Here is a 15,621-nt window from a genome sequence, read left to right on the forward strand (position 1 = left end):
GAGAATGGAGGAGAAGGGATTGCGGCGTGACCATCCCCCCTGGGGGGTGATTTCTCGCTTTCTGTCTCTATGTCTCTCTCTGTCTGTCTGGCGAGCGCATGCGCCCTATAGCGAAAATCTCTCTCAAAAAAAAAAAAAAAAGAAAAAAAAGAAAAATGTGAATTCATAGCACAGTAAGATAACACTTCAATGGCTAAAGTAAAGAAGACAATACCAAGTATTGTCACGTATTACAGGAACTGAAATTGCTTGTAGAAATGAAAACAAAAAAACAGTATTGCCAACTTTATGTAATAGTGTGGCAATGTCTTATATTAAACACATGTTTAGCTTATGACCCAGAATTCTGTGCCTGTGTATTATTCAGAAGGAATGGATGCCTGTATCTATCCCAAAACGAGTGCATGAATACTTAGACTAGCTCTATTCTTAATATCCCCAAACTGGAAGCAACTCAAATACCATGATACACTAGTTGGCAGTTAAAATTATATTATTATAATATACTCAACATGGGGGCCAGCAGGTGGCATGGTGCTTAAGGCACTGGATTCCCACACGACCAAACATGATTCAGATCCTGGACTTGGTGGCTCAAATCACGCTGGGTGCTTGTACGTGCGTGCCCAAAGTCTCAAGAGGAGAATGGAGGGGAAGGGATTGCGGCGTGACCATCCCCTGAGAAGGGGGATTATTTTTCACTTTCCCTTTCTCTGCCTCTCTCTGGCAAACACACATATCGTGTGGCAAAAGTCTTTAAAAAAAAGAAAGTAACAAAAGGAAATAATTTTTAAAAATATGCATAACATGAATGAACCTCAAAAGCTTTAGTTAAATCAAAGTCCAGTACTGTATACTATACAATCCCGTGTATGTGAAATCCTAGACAAGGCAAAGTTGAACTGCTCACTGACGCATTTGCCTATGGCTGTGGGTCAGCAAGGAGGTCAACCAGAAGATGTCGGAGAAAACCTTTTGGGTGCGGTAACTATTGTTTATCTTGGTTTTGGTGTGGTAGCTCCACAATTACCCAAATTCACCGAACCATACACTTAAAGTGGATGGATTTTATGACACATAAATAAAGCCTTATAAAAAAAAGTTTAGGCCAGCTGGTGACATGGTGGTTAAGGTGGCCGGATCCCACATGGCCAACTGTGGTTTGAATTCCAGACCCAGTAGCTTAAAAAACACGCTGGGCATGTGTGCATGCATGCCCCAGATACTAAGAAGAGGCAGAAATGGAGAAGGGATTGTCATGTGGTCATTCCTTATGGGAGATGTTCTCTTTCTCTCTCTCTCACCCTCCCCTTCTTGTCCCCCTCGCTCCCCCATGTTTCCCCCTCTCCTGCCTTCTCCCTCCCTTACTCACCCTCTGGCAATTTTTTTTTTAAATCCTTAACACTGATTGTTTAAGTGTCTTTCAACCTGCTGTCCCAGCCAGTGCCGTGAGTGGTGGTCTCAGGACCTGCACAGCAGACCTCTTTACTGGAAATAAGGTCATTCCAGATTCGTTTTCGCCCTCTTGCCTCAGAACTGCGGATCCAGCTGACACCGACCGATTTCCAGTGGGCCCTGCAGTGTGTCCCAGGCGGAGGCTGACGGAAACGAGCTTGTGTTTCTGTCACTAATGATATGAGCCTTCCTCGGATCCTCTGCCAGGCCGTGTTCGTTGTCATTACACCCATTGAAGACGAGAACAGCGCAATAATGAGCTGGGTGTTATCGGCTCACAAATAATTTATAATGGGCAAACTAGGACAGGAACAGAGCTTTTTTTGGCTAAGGAAGCTGCATGTCACTCTTTAAAATCTAGGCCAAAAAATTATTTATAATGCATAGACAGTCGCTCAGGAAGTTAAAGGGCCCTTTCTTCTCTCCCACGCATTTGAACACTGCTTTTTACCCTGGACCAGCACAAGACACCTCAGCGTCTTCCTGCCATACCTGCCGTCAGTCTGTGAAGTGAGTGTGAACTTACAAGGACAGTGGCTCGGCTAGGGATGAGGTCTTTGCAGAAATCCCTTCATCCACATTCCAAGGAGAGACAGGAAGGAGGGAGATGTCAGGAAAAGGGCAAGACCCTTAGCTGAAGCTAGCAACCATGCACTTGAGCTGGACTTTGAAGAACTGCTCAGAGATTATCAGGAGGCAGCCCAAATGGAGAGAGAATCAGTGTGAGATGGGCTGTAAATGTGTGTGTGGACACTGGGATTGGCGGGTGGAGTCAGGAAGAGGCAAGTGGGGTCACGACCACCGTGGCATCCATCCAGGATGGTGGAATGTGTCTTTCTGTTTCCAAGAGCTGCCTGGATGTGCAGTCTTTATTTACACAGCTATCTATAAATATTGATACCTACTCATGAGGGGTGAATTGCAACCCACTAGTGCCCTCTGTCCTGACCACACATCAGCCAGGAGCCTCCAGGTGGGTGAGTGGCTTCCCCCAGGAACCTTGCCCCAAGGCCTGGGGTACCTGGAGCAGCAGACAGACAGGATTCAAAGGCCTCTGCCACAGCCACCCTGTTCTCTCTGGCTTTCTGGAATGAGTTCATCGTGGGCGAATTTGCAAGGGGAGTCAGCTCCCCAGCCCTGGGTAGCCTTTAAGTTAGTGGGTTGTTGGTGAAGGGCCTGTGATGTGTCACAAAAGGTCAAGGCCCCTCAGGCAGCGCTGCTTCCTGGACTTCCAAAGGAGAGGCCTCCTCATCATGTGCTCCTCGTCGGGTCTTCTCTTAGTATGGCTCTTAGAGCCATGATTCCCTGTGCAAGTTCCCGGGGTCCTGGGGTTCCTCAGAGGTACCTCAGTGGCTCAGGGCAGTCCCCTCCCTCAACCTGAACAGTTAGTTCCCCTTTGCTCTCTTCTGTAGGGTCAGACTGTGAGCTGGCGTTCTTTTTTAATAGACGTACTTCTTAGAGCAGTTTTGGATTCACAGCAGAAGTGACTGGCAGGGGGAGATTTCCTGTACACACCCCCTCCTCACACACAGCCTCCCCTGTTATCACCGACTCCCACCAGAGTGGCATTTAGTTCATAGGGATGGACCTACACCGACACGTCATTATCACCCAGAGTCCACGGCTTCCCTGAGGCGAGCTCTCGGAGGTGCACAGCGAGTGGGTTGGACAGCTGTGTCCTGCCGTGGAGCCACTATTGCCATGTCATAGCAAATACGCGGCTGCCCGAAAGGTCCTCTGTGCTCTGCCTGTTCATCCCTCTCTAACTTCTGGCAGCTACTGATCTTTTTACTGTCTCCATGGTTTTGCCTTTTCCAGAATGTCATATGGTTGGAATCATGCAGGATGTAGCTTTCCCAGACTGCCTTCTTTGACTTCCTAATATGCATTTGCGTTTCCTCCATGTCATTATAAAAAGGGTTCAGCTGCTCCTAGCAGCTCAACAGCCAGGCGTGGCACCTGTCCTGTGTGGCCCTGGGTCCACATGGCTTGCGGGCTGTCCTGTGGAAGGTGAGCCTTATTTCCCCAAGAGCAGGATCTACTTCTTGGGGGCAGGGACCAGGCCATATGCCCAAGGTGGCAGAGTTAGGACCCTGAGCCACCCCTCATGACTCAGGCCAGGCTGGGTACCTGGATTGGAGGGGTCATGGTTCAAGCCTAAGGAAGGACTCAGAGCAGATTCCTCTGGGCTGCAGCTGTGTCGGTTAACACTGTGTCATTTGCCCTCTGAGGGTTAAAGCTCTATGAAGTCAGAACTAGCGGCATCTGGCAGTGGAGCTGCAGTGTGGAAGACTTTAGATCTGACTGGGGCCAGGTGGTGGTGCAGTGGTCATGCAACTGGACCCATGTGGGAAAGCTCCTGGGTTCTAGTCCTGGCACTTTCCTGAGCAAACTGGGCATGTGCGTGCCCGTGATCCTGGCTGTTTGAGAGTGGGGAGTGGATCAGGGTGTGAGGACCCTGTTGTGAGAGTGCCTCGCCCACTCTTCTGTCTCTCTCACTCACTGAAGAATGAAACAAGGGAAAAAAGAGAAAGCATTTCCTTATTAGTAATACTGTCTGTCCTTATGGCCAAGAACCTAGCAGAGTTTTCTCTCCTCCTTACCCGGCTCTGAAATGTGGCTAGCCTTACTTCCCCGAAAGTGTTTCTAATAAGATAATCGTGATAGAACACACTCTGAAAGAAAGTACTGTTTCATAACAAAGCCTTTACCAGGCAGAATGTTCTGGTAACCTGTGTGCTTTTTGTGTTTGCAGAGCTTCTCGAAATAAGTCTGAGAAGAAGCGTCGGGACCAGTTCAATGTTCTCATCAAAGAGCTTAGCTCCATGCTCCCTGGAAACACACGGAAAATGGATAAAACCACCGTGCTAGAAAAGGTCATTGGATTTTTGCAGAAGCACAATGGTAAAGGTCACTCTTCTCTTGGCTTGACTCCGCTCTGCCATTTTCACGTGGGGATGACATCATCAGTCAGGTCTTCCTGGCTAGTTCTCCCTCCCCAGCAAGTCCCAAGTTAACGGTCTTGGGCTTCCCCTTTTACAAGCTCTCCACCCTCCATAGCTGCCATCTCTAGCAGGTTGGGGAGAGAATGCCTACCTCTCAAATGGCCTTGATATCCCGAGGAGAGAATCCAGAATAGCCTCAAGATAGCATCCATCCCAGGGGGGGTGGCATTTTCGGTGTCACGCACAGATCCCTGGAACAAGCATTTTTCATTCAGCCCTGAATGGATACGATGGGAAGGACTCATTTCCCACTGGATCCCCCATGCTGGGGCTTTCATCCAGCTATGCTTCTGTCTGTAAGCTCTCTGGTCTTCTGAGCTACACCATGAGAAAATAAATGGAAAATAATTCATCGACTTATTGTCAAATCCATTGCATTTTTATTGAGATAGAATTCGCATACCATAAAATTCATCAGTTGAAAATACAGTTTTCAGTGGTTCTCAGTACATTTACATTATACGACCCTCACCACTGTCCAGTTCAATCACCCTAGAAGGAAGCCCTGTGTCCATTGGCACTCACTCCCCATTCCTCCACCCTCTGGCCCCTGGCAGTCACAAATCTACTTTCCACTGTTACAGATTTGTTTATTCTGGAAATTTTATATCAGTGGAATCATAGAGCCTGTGACCTTTTATGTCTGACTTCTTTCACTCAGCATCGACATCCTCGTGCCTGTCAGTATGCCGTTTCATTCTATCGACAAATTGTATTTCATTGCAGGGCTATATCAGGTTTTATTAATTTATGATGGACATGTGATGTTTTCCGTTTGGGGCTGTAATGAATAATGCTGTGAACATTCATGCACAGATTTTTTTGGCTGATATGTTTTCACTTCTCTTGAGTGTATTCTTAGGAGTGTTTTTGCTAGGTCAAATGGTAACTCAGTATTTAACTTTTTGAGGAATTGCCAAACTGTTTACCAAAGTGGCTATCCCATTTTACATTCCCAGCAGTGGTGTATGAGGATTTCAATTTTGCCACATCCTCACCAACACTATGCTATTATTACTCATCGTATCACCTCACTAGTGGGTCTGAAGTGATCTCTTATTATGGTTTCAGTTCTGTTTCCCTAATGACTAACGATGCTGTGCTTTTCATGATCTTTTCATGTGCTTGTTTACTGTTTATGTATCTTTAGAGAAACGTTTATTTAAATTCATGGCCCATTTTAAAATTGTATTTATATTTCTCTTTATTATTGAATTGTAAAACTTCTTCACATATTCTAGATATGAGACCTTATCAGATAGATCATTGTAAACATTTTCCTCTTTCCTATGATTTATCTTTTCAGTTTCTGATGATGTCCTTTGACATATAAAAGTTTTTGCTTTTTTTTTTTCTTTGGAAAACACAGGATTTTATTATTCCCATCACAAAGGACAGGTCGTAGCAGGACAGGGGAGTGAATTCTGACAGTGGGGAAGAGGCTCTATTTACCAGCAATGAATGGATTCCACAGGACCACAGTGACCGAGTCCCTAGGCAGAAACATCTTGGAGATGTAGCAGTCCTTGTTGACTGGCTTGAACTTCTTCTTGCCCTTGCCATTCTTGGAGACCTCAGTTTCCTTCATATTCTCTAGCACCATGTTGCAGTGCCTATCAAAGGCCTTCATGCGGCCCCAAAGTTTCTTGTTGCAGCAGTGAAGGAGTACTTGGGTGTTGTTCTTGACTGACTGCATGAGCACAGAGAGTGGACCCGTGTTAAATTCCTCCTCCTCCTCCTCCTCCTGCTTCTGCAGCTCCTCTGGAGTCATCTCATTCTTGGGCTTGTTGGGAGGCTCGTGGTGGATCCTGCACTCTCAAGTCACTCCTGTCTCCTCTGCATTGCTTCAGCCTCTCAAAAGTGTTTACTTTTGATGAAGTCTAATTTATGTATTTTTTTCCTTCAGTTGCTTCTGGTTTAGGTATCATATCTAAGAAACCAGTGTGTACTCTAAGATTATGAAGTTTCTATCTATTTTCTTCTAATAAGAGTTTGCAGTGGGGTTTTACCTTTTATTTTTTTGAGGTTTTTGCTATAGGGCACCTGCGCTCGCCAGAAAGAGAGAGACAGAAAGTGAGAAATCACCCCCCCCCCGGGGGGGGGACAGCCATGCCACAATCCCTTCTCCTCCATTCTCCTCTTGGGACCTTGGGCAGGCACGCACACACCCACACTCCCAGTGTGAGTTTAAGCCACTGGATCTGGGACTCAAACCATGGTCAACTACAGGAGTCCAGCGACATAGCCATTACGCTAACTGCTGGTCCCAAGAGTTTGCAGTTTTAAGCTGTAGATTAAGCAGTTAGGTGTAAGTTATAGGTTAACCTTTAGGTATTTGATCTGAGTTAGTTTCTGTATACGGTGTGAGGTAGGGAGTAAAAATTTATCTCTCTGCATGTGGATTGCCAGTTATCCTAACATTCCATTCTTCTTTTTAACATTTAACTACTTCATAAAAGTATAATACATATTTAGAAAACACATGAATCATAACTGCACGGTTGAATTAGCAATCATAAAATGAGCACAATTGGAAACCAGCACCCAGGTCAAGAAAAAGGAGCTTCCCAGTAGATGCCCCTTCCATCTATCTCAGCTTTTCTTAACGGTAACCTCTACTCTGGCTTCTAATGCCAAAGAACTTTTTTTTCCCCCTTTGGAATCTTATTCATATGGGGTCATACATTACACATGTGATGTTTATAAGATTCATCCATATTGTTCCAGTACTGTGGCTTGTTCATTTTCATTAGTATTTAGTATTCCATCGTACAAATTTACCTCTTGAATCTCTCCTTAACTCTTGTCTTTCTCAAATCATTATGTCTCCTTTTTACTCACCTTCAGACGTTTTACCTCGTAGCACTAATCACACCTACCTATCACTCACTTTTGATAGTTATTAAAAAAAAATCAGAGAATAGTTAAGAGGTTCAGGAACTATTAACAACAGCAAGAGCAGAATTCTTTTTCCTTAACCATGACACCAAACATAATAAAAACAGAAATACCAGAACTTTTGAGGAAATAATTACAGTTCTTCTGTGCTGAGGGTGATGCTTCTCTTTTCCAGAACAATTTCCTAGACAAGATTTCACAGGGGAAGGCACAGTGGGGACATCGGGGAGTTTCATTATGCTTGTTAGGCTTCCATTATTCCTTTGAAAATTGTATATACCTGTTAAAAATGTGACAGTAATGATATGTCACCTTTTATTCCAAAGCTGCCCAAGGGAGAGGAGGGAACATGTTAGTAACTTTTGTTCCAAGTCAGGGAAGACTAAATGTTGCAGCCATATTCAATTGCCTCAATAATTTAATCAGAATGGTTAGATTTCCTAAATAATCATTTACTCAAGTTAAATAGCAGGTTGGTTTGATTGCCGAGACATCCTGTGCAAATTACTCAAACTAGGTCAGTGCCACTGAGAAGCAGGACAGCTGTTAAATAGGACAGCTGGGATCAAGTTCATCGGTGTGACATTTATGCAGGGCTCTGTCCACCATGGAATTACAGAATTGTCAAATCTAGGACCTGGAAAGGATTAGTCAGCAGAAATGCAGCCTCCTGACACCAGGGGAGTGCCTGCCTGGCCTCGCCTTTTCCCTAAGATAGAGGCTTGCCCCTCACAGATCACTGAGACGTAGCCAGGATCACATTCATTCTGTGTTATCCATCGTTAAGAGAGGCAACCACAGCAAACTGTATGCAGAAATGGAGTGGTTGCCCTGATATTTACATTATGGCAAAAACCAAAAGCTATCTCTTTCTTTTAGTGATAATCCAAATGGAAGTGGACTCCACCACAGGATCTGCACCAGGGCAGAAAATAACAGTGGTGCAGCATTTACTCAGGGCTCCCTGTCTACGAATAGTAACTCTTCTGAGCCTCGGCAGCATTTTGAGTTCATACCATTGTGCAAACGAGGCAACTGAGCACACAAGTTAAGCCATTCCCCCAAGTCAGACAACCAGGAAGACACAGAATCTCAACCCAGTGGTCTGTCCCTAGGCCCAAGACTTTAACACTGCCCCATCCTGTTTCTCCAGAACAGGACACTGATGAGCTCTTACAGATACTTCTATCATGGCCACACTACAGCTTGTCATCAGTGCATCCGTTTAGACTATTTGTTCTCAGTCTGATAAGTTCTTAAAGTGCCTATTACTGGGTCACTTCCTATAGACTAGTGCGTCAGAATTCTCGGAGGTGGGATCCCAGTGAGATACTGGAGCCATCTCATACCAGTGTACAAGTGACGGTTGTTACATTTCCAGGAGTGTTTTTTTTTTTCTTTTGAAGAGATTTTTGCTATAGGGCGTGTGCATTTGCCAGACAGACAGAGAGAGACAGAGAGACAGAAAGCGAGAAATCACCCCCAGGGGGGATGGCCACGCCACAATCCCTTCTCCTCCATTCTTCTCTCGGGATCTTGGGCACACACGCACACACGCTGGGTGTGAGTTTAAGCCACTGGGTCCGGGACGTGAACCGCGGTCAACTGCATGGGAGTCCAGCAACATAGCCATTACGCTAACTGCTGGTCCCCCATTTCCAGGAGTTTTGCAAGCCACTTGACATCAAGTCGGTAGCTCAAAATCAGCTATGGTTTGAGTCATGAGTATTTACGTCACAGAAATGGGCAAACACTGCAGACCAGGGCTTTTTGTTTGGAGATGGAGAGCTTTTGACCAGCCGATGAGTGAGACACAGCCGTCAGTATTTTTTGTTAAGTTCATTTTTTCTGAGAGAGGCACCACCACCAAGATCTTTATGCCATGATCACCCCAGCCTCAGCCAGCCTGAACATGGGCGTGCTCATGCCCAACATGTAAAGGGAGGCCATGGGCCTTGAACTCAGGTCTTCCCATATGGTCTCCATCCCATGGAGCATTGTGTTACTATGCCACCAGGAGTGGCTAGCCCTCAGTATTCTTACAGCTCCCAAGGTGATCGTAGAGGGCAGTCAGGGTTAAGAACTATAGGCACGGATCTGCCTTCTGCCTTCGTGCTAAAGGGACACAGTGTGTAAGTAAGAAAAGATGATTAGGTCCACACAGGCTTGTTAGGATTATTTCACTAGGACTATTTAGTTCTTTCTTCAACTATCTTTCAAGCATTCTTCTATTCTCAGCTTGGAAGATAGATCTTGATCCCGGTATACACATTCGTTTTCTTGGAAGTAATCCAAATTAAAATGAGAATTTGGCCTTGTTTCTTTGATAAAATTTTGTATCAATAGTACCTATTATATGAAAAAAAAAGTATGTAAACTATGTGATAGCAAGACATCGTTGTCCACATCCTTCTAAATAGTAGTACAATCAGGCCAGACTGGCCTCCACCTGTGGGATCGTCTACATGTGTGAGTCTTGAGCTGATGGAATGCCATAATCTCCCAACATTAGATCCCAGTCCTCATCCCTGCCTCATCCATATATTTGCCTTTGTGAAGGGGAACAGGGTGGGGTAGGGGAGGCTGCAGAACAAGGAGAAATGTCCCTCTTGCATAGGGTAATACCCATGCCAGCAGTAGCTTTTATTCAGTTTTCCAGACTTCTTTGACCACATACATTCCAGAGGTATTCTGTGCTTGTTCAGGCATGGAACAAGTGGGCGGCGAGTGCTCTAGGGCGCAAATACCTATTAAACCAACGTAGGATTAGGGGGTTGGCAGTTAGGACAATGTTTCCCTGCAGAAATGACTCTCAGATGGTCTTACTTCCTTTGCAATTTGGAAATGACTTTAAATGTACCTCTTTGTTGGTCCTTATGATGTTGATCACATCGAATACCAGTAGAGGCACGATGGTAACACTGAATTTTAGTGCCCAACAAACTTAGCATTGAGACATCTTAACATATTTTACAACATGCTGTGAATCGAACCTTAACCTTCACGGACTGTAGTAAAATTATTGAAATAAAAAAGAAGTGAAATGGCTACTTTTCGTATTATTGTGCTGGTGTCGAAAAGATATCTAGCCATGCTGAATGATCTAGAACGCACTTATGGAAAAGAAATGGGTCTTCCATTTTCCTTTGGCATTAAGTTGAACAGGCCTCTATCTATATAAAATTTGGGCCACTAGAGTCTTCTCCTGGACAGACAGTTAACCTGCAGTGTGTTCGTTGTGATCCAATGAGTTTTAAAGATGAACGTGTGGTTGGGAGATGAGGACGGCTACTCATGGGGTTAACTTTGATCCATCTCTTTTCTGAGTGGTCAACTGTGACAAGCCTTTGTGTGAAGAACTAGGAGTTTCACCCTGTCTTCCTTGCCTCGCTGCACCCCAGGAAGAAGTCTGGAAAGATCAGTGTGAGACACCCTGTCTCTGCTTCCCATAATGCACTTCCCCACTGCATCACAGCACCCAGCACTGTGAGGCACTCACACAGGCCCTCATCCCTCAGGGCCCCCTCGGTGCTGCTGCTCGCCTGGCTGCCCACGGGTTTCCTCTCCTGGGTTTCTTCTTGTGTTCATTTACCTAAGGCTCTTAGCAGCTCTTCTGTGCTCCTTTAAAGTCTCAAAAGACAAAAATCCAATTTTGTGTAACAATAGCAGCAGCTTGTTCTTTCTGACTTCCCAAAGGAAGAAACCATCCCAGGAGAGCTGTCTGTTGCCAGGAGCATCGGGTGTAGGAACGAGTGAGAGCTTACGGAGTCACATGTGGAATCCAGCCCTTCACATCCTCTTTGTTCACGAGTAACCACTGAATTCACTGAAATTCATTCATTCGGATGGCAGGATGTATTCCCCACAGTCTGCATACGAGATTACCGAAACACAGGTGCAAAGGAGAAAGTCTGGAAATCTTCCCCCTAGTTTAGAATTGACAGATTATCTGCCTGCACAATTTCCATTTTACATTTTGTGAGAAAGGTTAGTTTCGGGGCCAGCAGGTGGCATGGTGGTTAAAGCGATGAACTTCCGCGTAGCTGACCATGATTTGAGCTCTGGACATGGCAGCTTGAAAACTACATGGGGTGTGCATACATGCCTGCCCAAAATCCCAGGATGAAAAGGGCATGGCCATCCCTCATGATGCGCGAATTCTCACTTCCCCTCTCACTGTCTCTCCCTGTCTCTCCCCTCTCCAGCGACCACACATGCTCTATGGCAAAAAAATGTGTCAAAAAAGAGGTTAGTTTTATTGTCTGAGGTAATGAGGTACTAAAGAAATTATTTGTTCTTACAGTTTTCCTAGCACCAGAAAAGAAACTCTGAAAAAAGAAAAAAAAATTTCTTACTACATAGAGTAGAACAAAATGGTTTCAGATGAAGGATAAACTGAGGAAAACACAGATATATCTGATACTGCATTTGTGCTGACTGTAATTATCATATCAGAAACAATTGATGAGAGAGCAAAGCATTCTTTCAAAAATGCAAAAAACTAACATATTCAAAGAAGGCTGGATAGACCCGTGATTATCTGAATTTACAAACGGGAAGACATCTTCAGTAGTTATATGAATCAGGTAAACTATTGATTGGTCCAAAAATGTTTTGAGAAGACTGAGTTCTAGCCTTACAAGCAAGCCAGAGACATGTGTAATACAGGACACTTCAGTAATAAAAATGCTGGAAAATACGCCACACTCTGCATAGTGCATGGGTTATATACCAAAAACCTAAGATTTTCTGGAACTTTGACGACTCCAGGTCTCTGAAGTGTTTTGCATCAGCCTGACCATGAAGAAGCAGCGTTAGAGGGTGTCCCACCATCCCCGGCGTCCTCCCTAATTCCGACTGCCGACAGTGAGGCTTTGCCGTGTAGAAATGTATGGGCAGGTGACAGGCAGTACGCCCAGACAGAATGGGGTCTTCTCCTCAGGTCCTCACTGAAGGGGTGTGAGAACATCAACAGTGCTTTCACACCCCTTTTACCCAAAGTTCCTGTTCTCTGAAATCAGGCTAGGGCATTTCCTTGAAATGGTTTCTTTCCTTCAACTCCACAGAGCTTACACAGAATTATACAGAAATGAGGTGGGCTTCATTCATTCATTTCAATTTCTAAATGTCATTGAATATCAAAATTCATTTGGCATGGTGATTAAGGTGCTGGACTTCCATGTGGTTGACCACGGTTTGAGTCCCAGTCCTGGTGGCTTGCTTTCTTGCCTTCTCTTTCTCTCTCTTGAGTGTATATGCCCTGTAGCAAGTTAAAATAATAATAATGAAGCATAAAATTAAATAAATTCTTTTAAACAATATAAATAAATAAATAATACCAAGCTTGTTTGTGTGTTGTTATTTCAGAGGTCTCAGCGCAAACGGAAATCTGTGACATTCAGCAAGACTGGAAGCCCTCATTCCTCAGCAATGAAGAATTCACTCAGCTGATGTTGGAGGTGAACGCACTTTCAAGTTAGCTTAATCAGTTGCAAGTTACAGTGTCCCTGCTTGTTCCACATACGACCCTCTGTCTGACGGAAACACGTGGTCTTGATCCTGGAAAGAGGTCTTGAGACATACCCTTGTGGGGTCTGCCCTCTACTGCTTGTATTTTGGCTATTGAGTTGGATGATATAAGCCAAAGTCCCCAAAACAAATGTGGTCACATGCTGGCCTAGAATGACCTAATAATCTCCCAGCCAAAAGACACCTCATAGGGGTGCTAGGAAGGGGCAGTGTTGGAGGTGGGTAGAATGAGGGGAAGGAGGGTGGGAAAATTTCATCAGCCTGCCCTTTCATTTGGTTCAGAGTCTCTTCCTTAAAATGTGACATTTTTCTCTTAGTAGAAACACATTTAAAAAATGGAAGTCTTCCAGAGGCCAGCAGGTGGTGTAGTGGCTAGGGCACTGGATTCCCACATGGCAGACTGTGGTTTGAGTCCCAACTGGATGGCTTGAAACTCACACCATGCATCTGCATGCATGCCCAAAATCCTGATAGAAGAATGGAGGAGAAGGGATTGCAGTGTGGCCATCCTCCCTAGGGGGCGATTTCTCACTTTTTCTCTCTATGTCTCTCTCTGTGTTTCTGGCAAGCACATGCACCCTATAGCAGAACTCTTTCTGAAAACATAAACCTTTTTTTTTTTTTTTGAAGTTATGCTTTTAACTTGAGCTGGTGTTATATCAACATGGCATGTGAGTATCAACCCCAGGTGGCTGTGTCTCCCTGCCCAGGCCACAGCCCTTTGTGCTGCCAGAGACTCACGTTCCTTCCTCTGGAGCAAGCACTGTGTTCGTTGGTGGGGCTGTATTTGGGAACACTGAGTCAGTGGCCTTTCTCAATATTGTGTACCTGTATATATGGCTGGACCTCCTTGGTACATTTGAGAAGTTTGCAGAATCATCTGGCAGGGGGCTCTGACTTCTACTCTGGGGATGAGACTGGGAGCATATGGAAATGATGATGGGAACAGAGAAAGCCCCTGACACGACGTGTCTAAGCCCTCGACAGAGAATAGAAGAGCAAGGACAGACCAATTCAGAAAAAGGAAGTTAGACGCTGGTCATGTCCTGGTATTCCTGGCAGGGCTTTGAAGCGTGACTTCTTAGGGTAAATCTTTCTATATCTTGTCTTACGTGCCTATATAAGACTGATGTAAACTTTAATTTACATAGATCAGCTATGCAGAAAACAGAACGAGCTGGAGTAAGAAAATGCCAGAATGTAGATGTCCAAATATTATGAAGTGAAAATGCAATCATGAACATTTGCATAAAATGAAAGATACTTAAATCTACATGTGAACTATATTTAAAGAAAATACAGAACTTTCTGCAGAAAAGCAATGCATTTTAACTATGTTAAATTTAAAACAGCTTGTGAAGGATAATGTTGAATTAATGCATCATTATGTTACTTTACATACATCGATTTATCTTTTCATTCTTATGGCAAAGTAGTTCAAACACATAACCCTGTAGCATCAGCCTCTTTTTAAGAGCCTGTAGCAAAATCTTCTTCTTTTTTTTTTGCCTTTGCAGTGAGTTTCAAAGTATCGAAAGTATTTGAAGAAACAAGGTTCCTTGCAGTTAAAAAGGGATCCATTCAGGAGCTATTTGGTCATGGAAAAGTCGTGACGTGTTTTCCTACATAAAAATGCATCATGACTTTTCTGATGACCCAAGAGAAAAGGGCTAAGAGTCAGGGGACTGAAGTTTCTAGAAAATGAAGTGGAAATCCCACTGGTGTGGGTAGGGACACATCACTCGCGATTGAATCCCTCTGAAGTACTTGATGGGATTTCCAAAACCATAGCAAGCGTTCTTAGAGCAATGACTCAGTGCCTTTCTCGTACATTTGATGGAAAATGCCAATGAGCCGATGAAAGTTACTTTCTACCTATAAATACTTCTAGCTTTTTAACACCCACTTCCTTTACAAATTCTAGGGAGACCTGGGCTCACAGTGCAAGAGGACTGTTTGTACCATGCCTGCCTTTCCAGCCTTCCAAATTGCTTTTTCCAGAAAGATCCAGCTGACATCACTAACAGTGCTCCTACCTTTTAAAATAATTCACCTCCTAGGAGTGCTGCAAAGATCATTTAAGAAACAATTTGGAAAAAGACTTGAGGGGTGGGAATAAAAGGTACCAGGGTGTACTTCTCTGTTCCCCACCACCCGTAAATCTAACCCACAGTTTCTAACCTCCCACTATTGACATGTTGGACCTGATCATTCTTTGTCCTAGGGTGCCCTGTGCATTGCCGGATGTTTTGCAGTAAAACTGGCTCATTCCACTAAATGCCGGCATCGTGCACTCCAGTCATGGGGACGAAAACTGACTCCAGATGCTGCCAGGTGTCCCCTTGGGGGGCAAAATTGCACCCAGTCAATAACCACTGGTGTAAACCAAGAGGATGAGGTTTATTTAAGAAATGTGCTTTAGTTCGTTTTTCAGTCTTCAATCCTATCACACATCAGTCAAATAGTGAACGAGCCTCGTGTTGATTTCCCTGGTGAAAAGAACTCTCTCTCATTTTGCCTCCTTTGTAAGTGGCCCATTTCCGGCTCCTCCCGAGGGTGCACTTAGCCACACGCTCCTAACTTGAAATAATTTATGTCCCTTCGGCCATTCAGATTCTCAGTTATGCCGTGGGAGGCACAAATTGAATGCCTCAAGAATCTTCCCATGGTTTTCTAAAGCCTGTAATTCACTCTTTTCCCCCTAAAGCAGGAGAATCCCTAGCCCTGGGGAAGA

General features: G+C 44.5%; 1 protein-coding gene and 1 pseudogene across 1 annotated transcript in view; one reads left to right on the forward strand and one right to left on the reverse strand.

Annotated features, from left to right (window-relative positions):
* The window catches only part of NPAS2 (neuronal PAS domain protein 2), a gene marked incomplete in the record, with an annotated part of 111,510 nt that overhangs the window by 22,263 nt on the left and 73,626 nt on the right, over window positions 1–15,621 (forward strand). The window contains 2 exon segments of the mRNA XM_014583397.2: window positions 4,211–4,359; window positions 12,726–12,817. Coding sequence (XP_014438883.1) covers window positions 4,211–4,359; window positions 12,726–12,817 — 241 coding nt within the window.
* On the reverse strand, window positions 5,905–6,243 carry LOC102488533 (small nuclear ribonucleoprotein Sm D2 pseudogene; annotated as a pseudogene).

Source organism: Tupaia chinensis, unplaced genomic scaffold, assembly GCF_000334495.1.
Source record: "Tupaia chinensis unplaced genomic scaffold, TupChi_1.0 Scaffold144276_1, whole genome shotgun sequence".
Lineage (NCBI taxonomy): Eukaryota > Metazoa > Chordata > Mammalia > Scandentia > Tupaiidae > Tupaia > Tupaia belangeri.